The 21,758-nt window shown below is 32.5% G+C and overlaps 3 protein-coding genes across 9 annotated transcripts; 2 read left to right on the forward strand and 1 right to left on the reverse strand.

Annotated features, from left to right (window-relative positions):
- Positions 19–17,137, reverse strand: LOC109345280 (tubby-like F-box protein 3). 6 transcript variants are annotated; one of them, XM_019584178.1, is made up of 7 exons: positions 16,612–17,137; positions 15,490–15,577; positions 15,231–15,360; positions 14,963–15,142; positions 14,258–14,744; positions 10,492–10,495; positions 19–29 (listed from the first exon to the last, which is right to left on the reverse strand). In XM_019584178.1, the coding sequence occupies exons 1-5, from the start codon at positions 16,912–16,914 to the stop codon at positions 14,273–14,275; spliced, it is 1,173 nt and encodes a 390-aa protein (XP_019439723.1). In that variant the 5' UTR covers positions 16,915–17,137; the 3' UTR covers positions 19–29; positions 10,492–10,495; positions 14,258–14,272. The 6 variants fall into 6 exon arrangements, with proteins under 6 accessions (XP_019439723.1, XP_019439724.1, XP_019439726.1 ...); XM_019584179.1 differs by lacking the exons at positions 19–29; positions 10,492–10,495 and adding exons at positions 8,243–8,253; positions 13,176–13,177 and having other exon boundaries at positions 14,260–14,744; XM_019584181.1 differs by lacking the exons at positions 19–29; positions 10,492–10,495 and adding an exon at positions 13,756–13,972 and having other exon boundaries at positions 14,260–14,607; positions 14,653–14,744; positions 16,612–17,135.
- LOC109345277 (probable serine/threonine-protein kinase At1g54610) lies at positions 248–6,950 on the forward strand. 2 transcript variants are annotated; one of them, XM_019584171.1, is made up of 8 exons: positions 248–798; positions 838–1,255; positions 1,753–2,037; positions 2,171–2,488; positions 2,649–2,876; positions 4,269–4,369; positions 5,034–5,151; positions 6,265–6,950. In XM_019584171.1, the coding sequence occupies exons 2-8, from the start codon at positions 893–895 to the stop codon at positions 6,514–6,516; spliced, it is 1,665 nt and encodes a 554-aa protein (XP_019439716.1). In that variant the 5' UTR covers positions 248–798; positions 838–892; the 3' UTR covers positions 6,517–6,950. The 2 variants fall into 2 exon arrangements, with proteins under 2 accessions (XP_019439716.1, XP_019439717.1); XM_019584172.1 differs by having other exon boundaries at positions 248–402; positions 762–1,255.
- LOC109345278 (inactive beta-amylase 9-like) lies at positions 8,548–11,742 on the forward strand. The gene is made up of 3 exons (XM_019584173.1): positions 8,548–8,943; positions 10,066–10,551; positions 10,654–11,742. Exons 1-3 carry the CDS (start codon positions 8,710–8,712, stop codon positions 11,536–11,538), a joined length of 1,605 nt encoding a protein of 534 aa, XP_019439718.1. The 5' UTR covers positions 8,548–8,709; the 3' UTR covers positions 11,539–11,742.

The raw sequence follows: 21,758 nt of genomic DNA on the forward strand, positions 1-21,758 counted from the left end.
ATAGTGTAAGAACCTTTCGGATAAGTGATCTCTATAATTCTTTAATAAGGTAGTAATCTCTTTAGACTGTTTAATACTTTAACAAATATCGACCTTTTGGTAGTCAAAAGGATCTAGTGGAGTTTTATATTGTTAAATTAATAAGTTGGTACAGGAACAAGAATTTGAAGTCATAAAATATGTTTCAAAACATGTTAAATAAAAAATTAAATATTTATTATTATTTTTTTAATGTAATTTGATATTTGTAAGTAATATGATTGTGGTGGTGTATTACTTTAGTTGGACCCTGAGTTGAAGTTTGACATGGGTATTTCTTTTGTTGATTGAAACACTGTACAAAAGAAAACTTAAGTGTAAGAGACAGTGAATTTAATTCACATCAGCTGGTGATTTTATAAGGTACACTGCTTTGATCCCTTTGTTCCTTCCTTATCAGTCAAAAATATACACATAAGCTGATACCGCTGTGGGGCTGAAGAACACAGAGAGAGAGAGAGATCCACCACAGTTTAATTCTCTCTCTCTTCAACATTCTTTTCTTCTCATTCATCTCTGAATCTCTGTTTACACCCAAAGTTACATCTTTAACTGTTTCAACTTTGATTCCTCTTCCATATCCGAATCCGCACCCAAAAAAGGAAATCAAAAAAACTAGTCTTGCCTTTTTTGACTGTATTGTGGGGTGTCTCAAAATCACTGCTTCATCTCTATAATCTGCAAAAGTTAGGGTCTTTTAAATTAGTCTTTGCTCATTTCAGCTTTTCAAGATCAGTGACTGAGAGGAATTATCATTAGGTTTTTTTCTTCTGTTTGTTTGGATAGTGAGAGAGTTAGGGGAAATGTGGGTGATGGGGGAAAGTTGTTTCAGTAAATGAGACATTTTTGAGAGATGGGGTGTGTGTTTGGGAAACAGTCATCGGCGGCGAAGAACACTGCAGCAGAGGAGGCCGTGGTGGAGAGGGAGAGGAGGAGGGAGGAATTGAAAGAAGCAAAAGGTGAAGTTGTTGAGGGTGAGAGTGAGGCCCAGAATGGTGGTAGGAATCAGAAGGAGGGTGTTGTTGGAGAAGAGAAGAGGACAATGCCTTCAAGGAGGCGATCTTCGAAGTTTAATCCGCGTCTGAGCAATCCAACTGGTCATGTTCAAGGTGAGCAGGTGGCAGCAGGGTGGCCCTCTTGGCTCTCCAAGGTTGCTGGGGAAGCTATCAATGGAATGATCCCTAGGAGGGCTGACACTTTCGAAAAAATTGATAAGGTAAAGTGGATTATCAGTATATGTTTGATTTTGTTTCCAATTTCAGTATGTAGTACTTAATTCTCTTGATTTCATGTTGTTGATGGTCAAATATAGATGTAGTCTTGTTGTCTGGATTTTATGTTGTTCCATTTTTTAGTATAAGCAATTGAAATACCTAAAAATAGTAATATGGATTTAAGTATCTGGAACATGGTTCTCTTGAACTTTTTCTTATGTTCTTATTGCTCATTTCCTTAAAAGGTTGATGTTGATGAAATGTGTTGCTCTTTGGCTTAAAAAGTAAGTTATTCCTTATCTTGGTCCATTTTTAATGTAAGCAATGGAAATACCTAAAAATAGTAATGTGTTTTCTTTGACATCATTGGTTTTCTTTTTTTGTTGGAACTTTTAAATTGGAATGTGTTACATCAAAATGTCATCAAGTTATTTGGCCAGTCTGCTTTCTTGACAAAGATTAAATCCCTCACTGGTGCCTTTGCTATTTTTTCAATCAGATTGGGCAAGGTACATACAGCAATGTTTATAAAGCAAGGGATACTTTAACAGGGAAAATTGTTGCCCTAAAGAAGGTCCGTTTCGACAATTTAGAGCCCGAGAGTGTGAAATTCATGGCCAGGGAGATTCTGATTCTACGTCGTCTAGATCATCCAAATGTTGTCAAACTGGAAGGCTTGGTGACATCTAGAATGTCATGCAGTTTGTATCTTGTGTTTGAATACATGGTGCATGATTTGGCTGGACTTGCTACAAACCCAGCTATTAAGTTCACAGAGTCTCAGGTAATGGGGTATTTTCCTTGCTAAGTGCATGTTCTTGTTGGTTGAAATATTTGATTCAAGATTTTGTTTTATTTTCTCAGGAATCTTTCTTAATGTGAGCATTTTTCTATGTGATCCGATCTGGGTATTTTAGGTTAAATGCTACATGCATCAGCTATTTTCTGGACTGGAACATTGTCACAACCGCCATGTGCTGCATCGTGATATAAAAGGATCAAACCTCCTTATTGACAATGAAGGAATTCTTAAGATTGCTGATTTTGGATTAGCTTCCTTCTTTGATCCTAATCGCAGGCACCCTATGACCAGTAGAGTGGTGACTTTATGGTATCGACCTCCGGAACTTCTTCTTGGGGCCACTGAATATGGTGTAGGAGTGGATCTCTGGAGTGCTGGCTGCATTCTTGCAGAATTATTGGCTGGAAAGCCTATTATGCCCGGTCGAACGGAGGTAGTCTTTCTGTCTGGCTACATTATTTATGTTTTCTATTAGAACCATCTGAGATCATAATATGCAGCAAGATTTTGTTGTGTCTTCACAATTTTCTGCAACTGTGTCGTGAAATTTGTGCTTCAGATTTTGCTGATATGGTATCGTTCACGCTTTGTAGGTGGAGCAGCTACATAAGATATTTAAACTATGTGGTTCTCCTTCTGACGAATATTGGAAAAAGTCAAAGTTGCCACATGCTACAATTTTTAAGCCCCAGCAGTCCTACAAGCGGTGCATAGCAGAAACATTTAAAGATTTTCCACCGTCATCTCTGCCACTAATTGAGATCCTTCTTGCAGTTGATCCAGCTGAACGCCAGACTGCCACTGCTGCATTGCATAGTGAAGTAAGATAATAGTTGAACTGACTAGATTAACGTTGTGAAATCACCCGATTCTTGTGGTTTTCTCTATTTTTGTATATGCATGCTACAACTACTTGATTGGTCGCTCTTTGTGATGTTCAATTCTTAAATAGAATAACTAATTCATCCAAATTTATATCTTAATAAATAATATAATAACCATGAATAACAATTTCATAATATATTAGCAGGGGTCTTCTTATCTAAATTGGGTGGCTGTTCTTCATTTTGTCGCTGGTCATGCTTTCTTTATAAGTATGTTTTTGTTATAACTACTCGGTATGTGTATATTTTTGTTATTTATTTATTTAAGATTTCTGTCATAACCATGTCTTAACATTAGCTTTGAAATTGTGTTACAAATATATCATACTTTTATAAAACCTACATGCATTGCATGGTTTTGTGAAGATAAATTTAGCACTGGAAGTTTATGTTAAAGTTATACTCTGAAAATGTATAAATTTAGCACTGGAAGTTTATCTTAAAGTTGCACTAGGGTTTATGTTAAAGTTATACTCTGAAAATGTACCAAAAATGTTTGTACTATGAAAATTTTGGACTATTCTCTCCTACTGTGGCAGTTAGATTCTTGATTTGTCATGTTGTTCAGTCACACTAAGTATAATACCAAGATTAGAAGGTTTGAAGTAAAAAAAGTAGGTTAGTATAACCTAGTGATTTATAGGATTATCCATTTTCATCAAAACGATTTTGGCTGTTTCTTACCAAGCCTTAACATCTCTTTAGTCCTGATTATTATGCTGCTTTGGAGTTTGACTTCAGTTTACTGTATCCAATAGTTGTGCTTGTGCTCTAATTTACCAAACTTAGGCATGGCACCCTCTCAAACCCAAGCTTAGTTTTATATCATTTATAACTGCCGATGTTAATTCTTTACTCTTGATATGTGTATATACCATAATACTAGCAACTTTCAACTTTTATTTCAATAATTTACATTATCTGCTCTTTTAATCACAATTGTATGAGTTTTGAATTGCTATTGTTTTGGTTGTTAAGCTATAAATCCTGAACAAATATGTAAGGCTTTGTTGGGAAACTTAAAGAAAAGGAACTTATCGATGGTGAACTACTGAACTTCACGACAATCCACTTTTTTATTTGGTCTTCTCCCCCTTTTTAAGTACTGTTTTGAACAACTTTCTTCAAAAAAAGTTTCTCTTTTAACTCTATACTGTGTTAGAAAAAGGGTTGCATGTTTCTCATAGGAAATGCTAGAGATAGCTATAGATTGGCGATTGTAAATAGTTTTATGTATGAAATGTGATCGGCTGTGCTTGCAATCCTTATATTGTTTCAATAATTGGATGTGAGATTCCTAATTCAGTGTTATTTGCTTCACTTTTGCAGTTCTTTACAACAAAACCTTATGCGTGTGAACCCTCTAGCCTTCCAAAATATCCTCCCAGCAAGGAGATGGATGCAAAGCTACGGGATGAAGAAGCTAGAAGGTGGCTGAAATTGCTTTTGACATCTCAACAATCATCTTGTCACTTTCTTCTATGCTCATATTAAGGAGTGAACACCCAATTTGATCCCATTCATGTGTGCCAATTTAGTCCCTCAAGATGTTGAAAATACAAATTAGTCCCCAAAGATTTCAACTTGGGGTCCAATTAGTCCTTTTTAGGACAAATCTTAGGGACTAATTTGACCCAATTTAAGATCTTAAAGGACCAACGTGGACTTTAAATTTTTCAAGGACCAAATTGGTACACACGAATATCTTGAGGGCCATATTGGGTGTTCGCACATGATAGAAAAACTTGTAACATATTTTTGATGAAAGTCTGAATGATCTGATGAAATTCTTTTTTTTTTTATAAAAAAATTCCGAAGCTTGCATGCAGATTACGTGACCATGTTATGCTTTACTTGTTCTGTGTCTTTTACTTGCTCATTTCGCTTCTCTTTGTTTTTCTTGTTCCTTTATTTAATTAAGGAAGTTGCTAGGCATGCATATTGATGTAACTTTTATATCTTTATTAGGAATCCTTCTCCACCTTTTCTTTCTCCATCCCCTTATGATACTTGAGGGAACAAAAATATTTGTTTTAAAAAACAAGTATGAAAATATCCACATGTCAATAATGAATTTCAATGTCACGATTGTAGATTGAGAGCAGCCGGTAAAGCTAATGCTGATGCTGTCAAGAAATCTCGTCCACGTGACCGAGTTGGAAGAGGAATTCCTGTTCCAGAGGCCAATGCTGAACTGCAAGTGAATATTGATGTATGTCAGATAAGGCACTTTATTCACTTCAGCAAGTATTTCTTATTGCTTATGAGGAATTAATGAACTTATAAATTTGCAGTAATGAAAATAGATGTAAACTTGATATATATAATAGTTTCCGTTTCCTATATTGTGAAAGCTGAAAATTATTAATGGGAAAATGAAGGTAATTACAGTGGTATAAGTACCAACTGCCACAGATTTAGGCTCCTACAAAGAGCTAATGCTCTCTGCCCATACTATCGAAAGATACATCTCCTCACGCCCCTCACCCTATTGATAACCGAATTTAGATACACATTTTCTACCCCATTCTTTCCTTACACTCTCTGCCAGCTCATCAAAACTAACTCTGGCCCACTCTAATATCTCTTTTGTGCACAGACCAGGCCCAGATCCTAACATGTACAAATGATGTTAGTTTAGTTCACTTAAATAATAGTGATTATTTAGTATCTCCCCGATCTTTCCGTATGTCCCCATTTAATTATTAATTAAAATCAAACATGCTAACAATGTCATAAACAGGCATATATAGATCAATGGTTCAATGCATCATGACCACATAAGTGTGTTCTGTGTAAGCAAGCAAGTCAATGCATTTGTCTTGGATGTTTTGTTGCATTGCATGTTCCTTTTGAGTACTTTCTAGGTGTTTATTTTTGTGTCTGGGAGGACTTCTTATCCTCTTGTATTTTTTTCCCTTCTTTTCTAATAATATTTCTTTTCTTATCAAATAAATGAATAAATTTTATCAACATATGGACATTTAGTAGTTTCTTCAGAAGTGTATGATATCTTGTATGCTTCTCTATTTTTATTTTTTAAAACCCGTTCTTCTGTAGTGTATCAAATAATTGGATTTGTTTTTGTTATTTTTTAAGGTTCTTCTGTGTGTATCAGGAATATATTATTTTATATAATATAGTACGGAAAAAATTAGCGCAGGTGTTGGATAAAGTAGATAGCATTGTTGGATAGCTCATGAACTGTTCTTAAGTCACCTTTTGGAATGCTTGTTTAGGTTACAGCATGTTCGAAGTAATTGTGTTATATCGTGGCTTATCTTAATATCTCAGCAAGGTTTTTAATGCTTAACTCTCATTACAGAGACGGCGAATGATAACGCATGCTAATGCTAAGAGCAAGAGTGAGAAATTTCCTCCTCCCCACCAAGATGGAACTCTAGGCTATTCTTTGGGTTCTTCACATCACATGGATCCAGGTTTTGATGCTCCTGATGTCCCATTTAGTTCCACAAACTTGTCACAACCGAAAGCAAATATCCAAACCTGGTCCGGCCCATTGGTAGAACCTGCTCCTGTGGGTGCACCTAGGAGAAAGAAGAAACTTGGAAGGTGATGGACATATCTATACAATTAAATTCATCAGAGGAGGACTCGAAAAGATAAGAATGTGTCGGAAGACAAAGAAAGATATTGATAGCATAATACCGATCATTTTTTAGGAGTATTCATGAAGCTGCACATGCTGCCTCACATCTAGTTGGTAAAGCCTTCGGTATTGGAGTCAAACTATATTGTTTTTTCCTTTCGCGCTCCATCTTTCTCGATGATCAAAGGTTTATTCTCTATCTTGTATATCTTAAATTTGTTTCTTTAAGTTGAAAGTTTAATTAACATAGATGGATATCTAATAAATAGGGCTAGACAACAATGTTGATGATATTATATATGTCCCTAATTTTGTTACCCATTAACCTTTTTGCTTTCCAGAACCCTGTGAACTGTGCAGTACTTATACATACTTCAAAGTTTTTTTGGTTGTTTATTCTTGATGAATGGATCCTATTATCTTCTTTTGAGCACTAGTATTACAAGGGGGCATGTTTATTGTTCATCAGTTTAAACTTTGAGGCCTTGTAAGATTTTGGTCCTTAAGCTACAAAAGAATGGTAGATTGCAGAATAGCAGTTGCTTAGTTTCACAGTTAAATTCCATACCTCTGGTTTTATTATCCATTATATTTGTATAGATATTTAAAAGGGATTATCTACTATAGTATTTCGTGTGTAATTCACTATCAATTTAAGGTGAGTTTAGTTTATATCGAATAATGATATATCCTTCTACTAAATTCTCCTACAAATCTTCATACTCGTAAGAAAGTGATAAATTTCAATTGTAAACTAATCATTAATAAATAAAGTATCATTTTGTGACATGTTACTTTCTTTTTAGTAGGACGATTAGTATGAGAATATGATTGGCAGAAAAGAGAAAAGAGTATGTATTTGTTAATGCCCATGAATAGACTTATGTGGACAATAATATATCAATAGTTAGAGATATTTTTAAAAAAAGGAGAAATGTTATTCTCACAACTTTTTCTCTTAGACCACCTCTTACACTTTATCTTTCTTTAATCGTAATTCATTGGAAATGTTGGAAAGATTGAGAAAATGAGTTACTGAGACTGAGATGAAACAAAATATTAGTTAAATTCTTCAACTATAGTAAGGGTGAAAATTTGTGTAAAATTAAGTGAGACTCATCTAATAACTTCTAGTGTAGTTGATGGACGTGAAAACTCCAATGCTTTTGGTATTGCTAAAGAGTAAGAGAAGAAAAATGGTTGAGGTACTATTCAATTTAATGGATCCCTTCCTACCATTACATCAAAGAAGCAATCAAACAAGAAAGTAAATAAAGAAACACGTTTTATCATATGTAACTGTCTTATATATATGATCATCATAAGTAACTAATAACTTTATCAACCAGCCTAATACACCTCTACTAAACTTCATTTCAATCAATTTGGTCGGCTACATAAATACAACAAATTGCTCTATTTTGAAGGCTCAACATAACTCTTTCTAACAATCACAAAAATTGAAAGAAATCAAAAGTAGAGACAAAATGTGATAGGCTGTCTCAGTTCATGTCTCAAACTAATCAAAATGTGACTTTTTGTTATTTTTGTTTTTAGAATTTTTCTTTTATTCATGTGACAAAATATGATAGACTTCAGACAGAGAATAAGACACGATTGGGGACAAGTGGTCATTGTCCCATACACCACCACCCCAATTGTAGGCCACATGCAAATTCCAAGGAATTATATTTTGCAATATAACTTTCTTTGGTAGAATCATTGTAAACCCCATGATGATTGTTTGGTTTGGTGGACCTTAATAATCCAATAATACAAAATTTTCCCAATTATAATCGTTTGGTCCTTAATAATTCCTATTATTTTTATTTCTTTTGCTACAAAAATAAACAACACTATTATGCGGCTCAACTTTGGCTTCCTATGAGAACGACACGTGGCTCATGTTTTTTGCAAAAGTCTATGTTTTATCTGTTGCAAAGTAAAAGTGCGTGTTGGGTTCCACCTTTATATATGAACATTGCCCACTTTCATTTTCCTCATCTTCAAAATTCTTCCTTTTATAAATTCTATAAATTTTCTTCGCTATTTCTTTCCAAAACCTCATCTGGGTATTCTTAAAAAGGTCGAATTTCAATTCTGGTGTTGAACAAGTTTTTGACTTTTTGCTGTGAATTAAGATTTTTTATATATTTGGAAATGGAAATTTCTGTGATTGGAAGCTCTCAAATGAAACTGGGGAAGTCTGATTTGGTGTATAGGGAATTGGGTTACTGTAATTTGAAGAATAATTTCAGGATATTGAATAAAAGGGTTTGTTTTGGAAGCAATATGAGGTGGAAGAAAGCAGGGATACAATTCACTTTGAAAGCTCTTAAATCTGAACCTGTTCTAGAGGAGAAGCGTTCTGGTTTTGGAACAATATCTAAAACAGTGAGTTTTCTATTTAATTTGTATGTTGTGTTCTTCGTTTGGTTGCTGAGAAAACTATGGAGTAAATTTGGGGTTTTTATTTGTCTTTGATGTGGAAGTAGGGGTGAAAATAAGTCAGAACATACTTTCAAGTCGGGCACTCGAGCCTATAACAGACCTGGGTCTAATCTGTTTAAAAGTCTAAAGATTAACTTGCTAATTAAGTTGTTTAAAAAATCGACATGTTATAGGCTAGATAATAGGTCTACATTAGTTCTGCTTATTTTGGTGCCTAAGCTAAAAGCTGAATTTTAGTAAAAGCCTAACGAAATCATCATGTGAGAAGTTATTTATAAATAAAAAAGTATATTTTTGAAAGAGTAAGCTTTAAGAAAACGGACATATATATGTTATCTATATTAGTATGTTGAAATTCTTCATTTTCATAGTAAAGTCAACAACATATACTACCCAACTAGGTCAATAATCAAGTCAACGCAACCCCCTTAAAAAGAGGTTGTGATTGTATCTCTTAAATGTTCAAGTTATAATTTCTATTTATCATGAGAACTAGTAATTTCTATATATGCATATTGTGAAATCTAATGATAGATATGTTACAATATACACCGTTCACCATTAACCACAGTCTATATTTTGGATGGACTATAGTTTTCGCTAACATTAATCCAGGATCTTTTGTCATGGAAGATTCATTGATGCTGCATTACCTATCTGCTACACAGTGAATAAAGGAGCAACTAATCATTTTATTGGTTTAATTACTCTTTTGGTCCTTATACTTTCATTGAATTTTTAAATAGGCCCTTATGGTTTAAACATTATAATTAGTCATTTTGAGTGGAATGCTACCATGTGTTTCTAAAAGCATATCAGTATACATGCTTATATATGTTTTATAAGATGTACTGCATCTCTCATTGAAAGAGTTCACTGCATTTTCTCTGTTGAATGTTGCTCTCATCAATTAACATCTATATTAGAGTTCTGCTTCTTGTTGTTATTTGCCTGCTTCATTCAAATTTATGTTACAATTTGGGTCAAAATCAAATACGCGTTGTTATATAATGTCAACTTAAGGCATTCAAAAATATCTTATATGCTTAAAATATTATGTTGCAGGTTGATGGTGTAAAATTATTTGTGGGGCTGCCCCTAGATGCAGTATCTTATAACTGCAATTCAATGAACCGTGCAAGAGCAATTGCAGCCGGTCTAAAAGCTTTGAAGCTATTAGGAGTTGAAGGTGTTGAGCTTCCGGTTTGGTGGGGAATTGTTGAGAAAGATGCTATGGGAAAATATGATTGGTCAAGCTACCTTGCGATTGCTCAGATGGTTCAGAAAGTGGGTCTGAAGCTCCATGTGACACTTTGCTTTCATGGATCTAAAATACCACATATCCCCCTACCCAAATGGGTATCTCGGATTGCTGAATCTCAACCAAGTATTTTCTTTAAGGATCGGTCAGGACAGCATTATAAACAATGCCTGTCACTGGCAGTTGATAATCTTCCCGTTCTAGGTGGAAAGACTCCGGTCGAAGTATACCAGAGTTTCTGTGAGAGTTTTAAGTCTTCATTCTCTCCATTCATGGGCTCTACAATTACGGTAAGAATTTTCGACTCCACAGCCACTTATTTACTTACTCTAATATCCACTTTAGATTAATATAGATGATTGACAATGTCTTCATATCTTGTTATTTTGCAGGGCATTTCCATGGGATTAGGACCAGATGGTGAGCTACGGTATCCATCTCACCACCAGCTAACGGGTGATACTAAAACTCAAGGTATTGGTGAATTCCAGTGTTATGACGAAAACATGCTCAGCTTTCTCAAGCAACATGCTGAAGCATCTGGAAATCCTTTATGGGGGCTTGGTGGCCCACATGATGCGCCTACCTATGACCAACCATTACACTCAAATAACTTCTTCAAGGATGAAGGTTCTTGGGAGTCTGCATATGGGGACTTCTTCCTTTCCTGGTATGCTAATCAGCTTTTAACTCATGGAGATTCTCTCCTTTCATTAGCAGCTTCCACTTTCGGCGACAGCGGAGTGGAAGTATACGGAAAAATGCCACTTATGCACTCTTGGTATGGAACTCGATCACATCCTTCTGAGCTAACAGCAGGGTTCTATAACACGGCTAACCAGGATGGTTATGAACCAGTTGCAAAGATGTTTGCTAGGAACTCGTGCAAAATGATAATACCCGGAATGGACCTGTCAGATGCAAACCAGTCAAATGAAACTCATTCTAGCCCTGAGTTGTTCCTTGCACAAATTATGAAGTCTTGCAAAAATCATGGGGTGAAGGTTTCAGGTCAAAATATTTCAGAGTCTGGTGCTCCAGGGGTTTTTGAACAAATTAAGAAGAATTTATTAAGAGATAAAGTATTGAACTTGTTCACATATCATAGAATGGGAGCATATTTCTTTTCTCCAGAGCATTTTCCTTCATTCACCGAGTTCGTTCGGAGCCTTAATCAACCAGAACTTCATTCAGATGATCTACCTTCTGAGGAGGAAGTACTTGCCGATTCCGCGATTATTAGCCAAGAATCAAGCGTGAGCATGCAAGCAGCCTAACTGTTGTAAATTTTGAACTAGTTATAATCATGTATATAACAAAGTGTTGCACTCTTGTTTGAGATTGAGGAGAGGTTTATGATGCCCTATTATAGCCTCATTATAATGTAACCAAGGTAAATGGCAGATGACCTTTTTTGTCATTTGTACTGATATCATGTACCTATGTATTCAGGATTACTTGGCTTAATAAACATTAGTTTAGAATTTTGTATATGCAGTAGTGGTTGGATCTTCAATCAAGAATATTTTGTATTTCACTCAATTCAATTTGTTCTTAATAAAATAGGATAAAAGAATAATCAAATTTGTGTTGCAAACTTGCAATGCTTCCTTTTGATCACCCTTGTGCTTGCATGTTATACGAATTGTGAGAGCAACAAAGTTGCATGAGTTTCTTCCCCACATATTGAGCTGATATGAAAATATATTTTAATAAGTGTTTGGATGATCTCAACTTGTTTTTATAAATGTGACTAGACAATACACTAGTCTCTTCTTCTAAACTTTTTATTATAAGGTTTTTGAAAAAGACAAAAGGGAAAGAAATGTTCGACAAACATAAAATACACTTGTGATAGGTTTATAAGTCTTCCTTTCTTATTCCCTTTCTAAAAATCAAATCACAAATAATTTCTTAAATAGACGAATATAACCATTAAGTAATGCACACATTTAACATACTATAGAAGAACACTACATATAGGTATTCTTTTAGCAATCATTTCTATTTTTCTTTTGTTTGCTTGTCCTTGTGGCATCAAATATCATGTAATATTATCCTAAGATTTATTATATATTCTAACATAATTAAAGGAGTTATATTTGTTGTCCCAAACTTAGTGTACACCTCATTTTCATTTCATGAAACACTCATTTTAAATTAATCAAAAAAGTAAAACATGAGTTAAATATTTTTTTTATATATCTTCTAATCATTCCGAATGAAATGCCACATTAATACACATTTCAATATAGAATATAGAATATGTGCTCATGTTATTTGTTTGACTATTTCTAATTATTACAAACTATATGTACTTGTTTTTCAGCTAGTGTCTAGTTAAATGATATGGGTTAGGATCCTTTCCAATAATAAAGAAATGAGTACTAAAAAACAATATGAAAAAAATAGAATGATAAAATTTTATCCTTTAGATATAATAATAAAATATTTTTACCCTTAAATAGCTTGTCTCTCTAGTAATTGAGATGATTCTTTTCGAAATGGATATATGCTAAAAGTAAACATCATCGGTGGTTGTAAGCCACTAGGAATGACTCTGGTGTGAGGGACTTGGTGCTATAATGAGGTCATAAATTAAAGTCTAATACCACTATTGCACACACATTAAGAAGTGAAAGTAATTGTATGTTTCCACGCTGGAGTCATAACTAAGGTTGAAAAGGTAGTTGGTTTCAGTTTTACTTGGTTGATACTCATCCTAGCTTTTATAAACACAATGTAATGGCTGTAATTTGTAAATGTTTATTTCATACAAAGCCTTAGTAACCAGACACACTTATTCCTCCTGGTCACATTCTATATGCACAATTTAACCAATGTGTTACTGCTTTGAAATACAATATCCAGTAATATGTTTCAAAAAAATAGTTCAATATATATATGGGAGCACATCTTCTATTCTATACTTCATGTGCAATAAGTTATGATTAGTTAGAAAAATACTTAAATAATTTTAATTTAAATATATATTTTTTAAATAATTTTAATTTAAATATATTTTTTTCAACCAATCACAAACTTATGGCACATAAAGTGACACTAATTGTGGGACAACAGATGTGTACCCATATATATATACTAAAGGTACATACTAAAGGTACATATCACATTTTATGTCCCAAGATGTGTATCATTTCATGTACCCCTTCAATCTCATTGGTCAATAAATATAAAGTTAATATATATTAAATTCATATTTTCCGACAAATGAGAATGAAGGAGTATATAGAGTGATATAAACTTGGGAATCAGATATTGATCCCTAAATGTAAGAATATTTTACACTGTTTTTGGCACTATAAGAAGTCATGGTGATAGTAAGTTTTTGGCACTTGCACTATATGAAAGGATATATGCCATGACTGAATAAAACAGTGGCTCTAAAAAATAAAACTCAGGGAGAATTTATTTACAAGGGAAAGTGGATGCACATGTGAGGAGAGGGGTATAGAAATTCCATGTTGTATTTGCATGTCATGTAATTCTCCACAGAAGTAATGAATTATGATTCCAGAAACCAACTAAAATACTCAAATGTGCAAAAACACCATCCTTTTAAATTCAGTTCAGCACCATCCAATCACCTAAACAGTTTTCAATTTTTCATCATATTCTTACCCTCAAAGTAAGCTCTAAACAATTCTTCTCCGGCAGCAAAAGAGATAGCAATGTAGTTCTGGACAGAATCTGGCATCAACAAGAAGCAAAAATCATCAATTGGCAAGCTGAAAAACTAAACATGGAATCAAGTACTAGCCATAAAAATAATATTTTTTTGTTTGTTTTTAAATAAAGGAAGTGTGATAAATGTCACCATGCTTGAAGAATTAAATACGGTTTTGAAGCAAATTTATCTTCCCAAATCCAATCCCTTAATTAGTACACATAACTGGAGGAACAGTAATCTTTAAAAGGATGGTCAATACATGCTATGTAACATCAAATATTAGAATATTGGGCACTCAAATGAATACCTGTTCAAGCATGCTATTCACAAGCAATCTTGGTATCAAAGCTGCTGAGGCAGATTGCAAAAGCCTGAAATGCTGATAGAGGGTACCGGTAATCCATCGTAAACACATCCTTCCCGACTTTTCCAAATTGGAGAATGATCTTATCATGCTCTGGTCCAGCAGGTCCGTTTTCCGGGGAAGCCGCCAGCTGAAAGTTTTTAACTGATGCAATTGTCACCCGTCCATGAAAGTTTAAGCACCAACACTGCAGTGGCTCGTGCCACCTTGGAGCCTTGTTTTTCAACACTAACACCCCATCATTTTGATCACCCAGATGTCCAGATACGGAGTTTTCCTCGTCATTTGATTTTGATCGAGAAAAAGAGAATGAAGGAAACATATCTAAATTTTTAAGAGAAAACTCAGTCTGTGTAGGGGCTATCCCTCCTGGTTCAATTGCAGATGCAGGAATGGTATCCATGGCACAGTGCATTCTCCTAGGCCCCCTAATCACCACATACATGGTAAGTATCACATAAGTCAGTATGTAAGAAGAGTGCACAGTAAGCCAATATGTTCGTTCTTTTTTGCAAAAACAGACCACTCGAAATATTATTGTCCGTCAAAAGGAAACTAAGGATGGCATGTCAAAATATATGCAAATAAAATTGTTAGTTCAACTTCATGCAGGGTAATCTATGTAGAATCAGTATGTAAAGCTTACCTGGAGCCAAGCACATTCAACTCATACGAGATGTGTGCCACAGGATAGTTGCCTGTAGGAACCTTGGGAGAAACTTGTTTTAGATTCGCCAACCTAGTGGAGCGACTTTTTGTAACCTTTGCCCCTGGATGAGGCAGTTGGTCATCATAGATTGTAAACTTGGTTCCAACAAAATTTGATCTGTGTTAAAAGGAAGGAAAACGGTATAAGTCTTGGCACTAATAAAAACGAAAAAAATAATGATCACAGCATGTGATTAGAAGAGCACCTCAGTTTCCCAACATGGTTGTTGCTTCCCTTTGAACCATCATTTGAATCTAGAGAGATCATATAATCTGTGCCGGCGGGGTGTCTGCACTTGCGTGCAGACAGAAGGAACTTCCCATCATCAAATAGTGCTGAATTGAAAATGACAACGATAAAATGGAAACCATTCTTAGAATTAAAACCATTATACCTCAACAAGGAAAACAAAGAAACTAAGTTTTACAGAAAGAAATAAACTAAAAGTTTCATTATATACTCACTACTAGTTAAACTGAGATACAAGTGATATGTTTGGGTGGCTCGGTTGCGCTTTATAAAGCACTGGAGGAGATGCTCCCTGGGGCCAGGCTGACAAAAAGTATTCGTCAAATATAACATGTTAAAGTAATGCCAAAAGGTACGAAAAGAATGCATTGAAATACTAGACAACAAAATGACAAGCACAAAAGCAACGTTCGATCATCATTCAGCATCCCACCTCATAGAGGCATATACACTCAATTTGCCCAAAAAGATGGACTTGTTCTCTTATTACTTTTCAGCTTGGTATATAATATGTCAACAACAAAGAAGTTTCAATGGCTACTACCAAACTATGACATAATAATCTATATCCATTATAGACTAATCAGAAATAGCCAGCAAAAGAAAACAAAGGTTGTCATAAGATGGATAAAGGTGGATGATAATAAAATCAACATGCCACAAGACATGATCCTTTAGTCTAAGGAAACTCCAATATAAAGTTCACACACAAGTTAAAAATGAAAAAAAAAAAAAAAAACAAGTTGCATATTGGAATACTTAATAATAAGAAACCTTTGTTGCACTCATTTATGCAATCATGCTCATACTGCAAACTCAAAAGGCCAAACCTAATCTCAATGTTTAACAAACCAAAAAGAAAAAAATGAAATCTTTCTTTTCACTAAATATAATACAACAGGAAATTGAAAGCCACAACTTTCACAAATTCAACTAAAAGAAAATGAAAATTAAATAGGACAATTACAAAGTTAAGGACCCGTTTCTTGAGGATTATAAAAGTGAATCTACAAAATCATTTTTTATAGAAAAAAACGTGTTTTACGAGAAGCTAAAAAATACATGTAAATAAGGACCCGTTTATTTAGACTTTAAAATGCGATTCTACAAAAGTAATTTTGAAAAGAAAAAAACAGCTTTTTGAGAAGCTAAAAAATAAAACAAAAACTCTGGATTAGTTTTTCACAGCTTAATCACTTTTTCCAATCAAACTAGCCACTCTTTAATAAATATAAAATAATCAAACCCCATAAAATGATTAAAAAAACAACAAATTCTGAAAATTGTCACCAAAATAAAAAATTCAACGAACCCATAATAATTTTTTTTAAACAAACCTGCTTAACAGAAATGGGGAAGGTGATCATCGAAGAAAACTGAGGTATCTTAACAATTTCTTTAGTGATGTGTCTCCAGCTACGGCATACTCCAGCACACGCAACAACACTCTTCCTCTGAGGCCACGTGTCCTCCGAAGCTTCGATTCTGATAAGCACTTCTCTCAGTAATTCCTGCGGCATGTGGGCCCAACAACTCTGAAGCAAACCGTCGCTAACCGAATCCATTGAAGAAGCGTCTTGCACCACACGCTGGGAACGAGATTTGAGGTCGTTGATTATGGTTCTTATCATGATGGGCATCGAGGATTTTTTATGGGGTTGAAGGAATTGGATAAAAGGTTCAAACTTTGAAGAAAAAAATGAGGGTGATTTATGGCTTGATTTAAGGGAAAAGTTTTTTTGTACGGGAAAAGTTGTTTTGGTTTTGGATATAAAAAGTGATTATTTTTTGTGTGGGGCTTGAGAACAGAGAAGAAAGAATTTGAGAGACGCAGCAGAGAAAAAGAGGTTGAGTTGAAGGCTGAGTGTGTATTTATTTGTTATCTTCAAAGCAAGAGGAAAGGTCAAAAAATCAATAAATATTCAACTCACCAAATAATAATAAGTAATGATTATGAAATATGAATATAATCAATTTAAATAAAATATAATATATTTACAAGAGAAAAGTCCATATATTTATAAAAGTCAATAACTTAATATTTCTTTAATATTTTTTATTCATTACAAAATGTATAAATAATAAATCACTTTTATAATATATTGTATGAATCAAAAATAATAAAAATGTATTGAGTCATATATTACTTGTATTTGTATCCACAACATACCATATTTTGTTTAACTTATTTACATTTATTACTCATTTTTGTTTAAAAGAATACATCTATATTTTATATATTTGATCAATGTAATGTATGTATATAATTTAAAGGAATTTGTATAGGTGTAGAAAATGAAAAACGATTTATATAATTTCACTATATTCAATTGTGTAAGTATAATTTACTCTTTTGATGATACAGTGATGGGTGAATGATATAGTAACAATATATAAAACTGATATAATGTCAATACATATATTTTGTTCACATAATTAAATTTTAATTACTTAAATCATATTAAATATTAGATAAATTACAATGATATCTCATGTATTTTGGTAAGATTACATAAATCACATTCAATTAATTATACATTGACTATGATAAATTGCTCATTTAAATTTGCATAGAATTTGATTATAAAATTTTACTTGGATTAAATAAAATTGTATTATTTATTCTCTATAATCATTGTATGTAAACATATTTATTTGTTTATGAAATGACAGTTCATAATTAGTCACTCAATCTCCATATACTTCATTTTATTACACTTAAATTAGTTTGTGCTAGCAATATCTCATTAGAACCAATGAATGACTTACATGAAACAATAGTGTATGATTCTTCATTTTATTATCAACATTTAAAATATTATCATATATAGTAAATATAACATAGATAACTCGATATTTAATTGTATTTTATATAAAGATGATAATATTGTAAATATCTTGGAATGGTTTGTTTTATATTAGAATATCATCATTTTATATTAAAAAATGATAATATTGTTAATATCTTGGAATTATGTGTTTTATGTTAAAATATTATTATTAAAAGCAATAAAATATTTGACCCTATTTTTTATTTAAATAACATTTTTTTATTTCTATAATTTCAAATATCAATTTAATTGAAATAATTTCTAAATATTATAATTATTTATATATATTATTAAATTAAAATATTGAATCTTGCATTAATTATTTTTTACTATATTAGTTATATTTATTTATAATAACACTGAAAATGAAGAATCTCACTCATAGTTTCCATCTTTACCTATTCCCCTGTCCCCACCCAACTTACCATTATTAATTTGCACAACAAGAATTACTTACTCTATTGTATATGTATAATGTTCAACGTTAAGCACATAGATTAAGAAATTATTTAACAGTGTAAATATTATTATAATTTAATTAAAATAATATTATTTAATCTAAATAAGGATAATGATTAAAAAATAAGAATGATAAATAAAGTATTTAAATAAAAATAGAGTATAATATTCATATATTTTTAATGCAAAGATTTCGTATGAAAAATATTCATATATACAATCATTATATTATACAACATTTATATATATTACTTATGTTTAGAACTCAATAATAATTATATCCGAGTGATAAATTATACACTAACATTTTTAAAAAATCAACACTTTCAAGTAGATACATATTTTTCTAATGAAAATGTTGATCATCATTTCTGAATGGAAAAGCATTGTAAGGTCCTCCATTTCCACCATCTTCTAACTTGTCTTGCTCTTATAATTTCAAATTCAAATCAATTTAGAGAACCATTACTTAGATTACCCAAAATCTGGGTAATTTGAAGAAGGCACATATATATTTCAGTGTATACTCTTCTATAAATTCTTCTACACCTAAAGAAATTTAACGTGTTATATAAAGTGAGACTTTGTTAATAGTGACACATTTTCATGTCGCTAACTCAATATACATTTAAAAAATTCGTATTTTATTCTAGTCACATTTATAAATATTGTTGATTTCTAGAAAATTCCAAAAAAATACATCACTTTACATGTCAATGTCATTATTAATAATAAATATATTTCTTTCTTTTTCATTTTCTCTTATAGAAAAATATATATTCATTGACAGTATAAGATATTTTTATATTTTCACTATATCATCTATCATCAATTTTTAATCATTATTGTCTTTTTAATAAAAATAATACAAATGAATAATGAATAATACATTGACTATATATAAATCTTTACAATGTCAATAGATAGATATTAAACTCTTCTATTATATTAACAATTAAAAAATCATCATATTTGCAACCATTATATATTCTTAATTACACGATTTATTCATGTCTTTAGTAAATCATGATTTAAATTTAATTTCCATGATTAAGTATGTGATAGGTGATGTAATTGTTTTGGTACTTGTATATATTAAATACATAATAAATAATGAAAAGTTGATTAATATAATTAATTTCCAAACATATAATAATTTCTTCCATTTACTACCCTACACATATATACTTTAAGTTTATTTTATTTTTAATCAAGGCAACCCAACTTATTACTACTGGTGTTTAATAAATATTTCATGTTTGTTGACTCACATTTTTTTAAGCAAATAAATATTTAATTTTATGTATTTAATTTTGTATAATTATTAGAATGTCCTTTTATATTTAGTATATTTTATATTGTATTTTTTGTTGGATATATTTTAATTTTTTTATTAGGATGTCCAATTTAACATGAGAGGGTAGTTCCAAATTATAATTAATATTTTGGTGGTAGTTCTTAAGAATTATATGATATTTTGTAAATACTAAAAAATGTGAAAGACAAATTATGAATATAAAAATTATATCATAGTGGTGGTTATACTATGTTTTGGCTTTATCTAGTACTAGTGTGAAGACAAACACTTCATGCCTGTCATGATACATTTTTATTTTATGGTGTCAAGTATTTAAGTTTTACTTATTTTGTTTTGGTAAATCATAATATTTTTTGTATTAAATGTACTTTATATTGTAATTTTTATTGAGTGCATTTTATATTTTTTTCTTTATCTTTATTTTAATTGTGCAACGAGGGTGAGATGATGATTAATATGTTGGTGATAGTTACATATGATTATATGGTTTTTTAGAAATAGGAAATCAAAAATTACATCATGAGTGGTTACACTATGTTTTTCCTTTATACATGGTATAGAAGTATAAATTAGTGTTTCGACATACACTTCATGCCTACCGATCAACATTGCCAATATTGAATGAAATAACATATTCAATTTTTATATATTTCAATTTTTAGAACTAGAATGTATTTTTGTGTTTAGTTAGTACATATTACAATTTTTTAATATTTATTATAATGTCGAGTTTAATTTGAGAGATGTAGTTAATTAATGTGTTGGTGGTAGTTATTTAGGATTATATGATTTTTTTGTAAAAATTAAATAATGTTAAGGGCATAATAGAAAAATAAAAATTACACCATGATGAAAGTTATATCATATTTTTGCCTTTATAATAAGTATGACGACAAACACTTCATGTGTAACGCCGCGAAAATTACTCCGAAAATCTTGCATTTTTTTTAATAATGATGTCATATAAAATTTATTTCCTTATATTTGTTTGATTTTCGGAACATCACTTTAAGTAACATAAAATGCGGAAAATCAAAAACCATTACTTAATGGTAATAAAAATAACTCAATATAACTTCGAATCATACTTTATTAGAATATCATAAAATGTTGATACGAAGTACAAGGCAGAATCCTAATCGTCGCCCAAATAAAACTAATCACAAAATAAATACCCTACACAGGTACACTACTCAAAAAGCAAAATAGAAATGGAAACAACTCCTAGCGGCTAGCCTCAGCATCTACAGGTGTGCTGGAACACTCGCTTGGATCCTCTTCTATCTCTGAGTCGGATGAGAGGTTGACAAACTTCAATGGAGTCCTCAACGTTAATCAACTCCACGCAGTCATCCTCTTCAGCTGCTAACTCGTCTTCCTCCGCCACCATCTTCTTCAGCTGCTGACTCGTCTTCCTCCGCCGCCATCTTCTCCTCTGGAACATAGGGCGAATGTTGCGAGGGAGTCACCAACCTTGCATCCGTCTGGAGGTTTAGCATCGTGCGACTGGCTTCTCTCCTCCATACTGGGGAATTCATCGCATCACCCCAAGTCTGTCGCCTCCTGGAAGGTCCTGCAACATTTGGCCCCTGAGGGGTCACAGACTGGGTCGATGGCACAGCAGGTGCCGGTCTACGAGGGGGCAGGGTAAAGGAAGCTTCCAACTCCTCGTGATGGTAGGGAAAGCGCATAAAAGATCCATCACACACCATCTCTATCTCTAAGGCACAAGGGCATGTGTAGGTGTATCTATGACCATCACTACTTCATGCCCCCTTCTGGTAGGGATGTTATTCCTCTATTTACGTGTTGACATAAGATCGAGTCCCACATGAAGCATTCCTTTGGGAGATGTCTTAGGTTGGGCCGATGATAT

Source organism: Lupinus angustifolius, chromosome LG04, assembly GCF_001865875.1.
Source record: "Lupinus angustifolius cultivar Tanjil chromosome LG04, LupAngTanjil_v1.0, whole genome shotgun sequence".
In the NCBI taxonomy this organism is placed as follows: domain Eukaryota; kingdom Viridiplantae; phylum Streptophyta; class Magnoliopsida; order Fabales; family Fabaceae; genus Lupinus; species Lupinus angustifolius.

Bases quoted from the DNA above. Each gene is read 5' to 3' on its own strand.
- LOC109345277 (XM_019584171.1), top strand. From the start codon at position 893: ATGGGGTGTGTGTTTGGGAAACAGTCATCGGCGGCGAAGAACACTGCA. The intron at 4,370-5,033 runs GTGGCTGAAATT...TCACGATTGTAG, and splicing joins CGGGATGAAGAAGCTAGAAG to ATTGAGAGCAGCCGGTAAAG. The intron at 5,152-6,264 runs GTATGTCAGATA...CTCTCATTACAG, and splicing joins AACTGCAAGTGAATATTGAT to AGACGGCGAATGATAACGCA.
- LOC109345278 (XM_019584173.1), top strand. From the start codon at position 8,710: ATGGAAATTTCTGTGATTGGAAGCTCTCAAATGAAACTGGGGAAGTCT. The intron at 8,944-10,065 runs GTGAGTTTTCTA...ATTATGTTGCAG, and splicing joins TTGGAACAATATCTAAAACA to GTTGATGGTGTAAAATTATT. The intron at 10,552-10,653 runs GTAAGAATTTTC...GTTATTTTGCAG, and splicing joins TCATGGGCTCTACAATTACG to GGCATTTCCATGGGATTAGG.
- LOC109345280 (XM_019584178.1), bottom strand. From the start codon at position 16,914: ATGCCCATCATGATAAGAACCATAATCAACGACCTCAAATCTCGTTCC. The intron at 15,143-15,230 runs GTGCTCTTCTAA...CTTTTAACACAG, and splicing joins AACCATGTTGGGAAACTGAG to ATCAAATTTTGTTGGAACCA. The intron at 14,745-14,962 runs GTAAGCTTTACA...TGTGGTGATTAG, and splicing joins TTGAATGTGCTTGGCTCCAG to GGGGCCTAGGAGAATGCACT.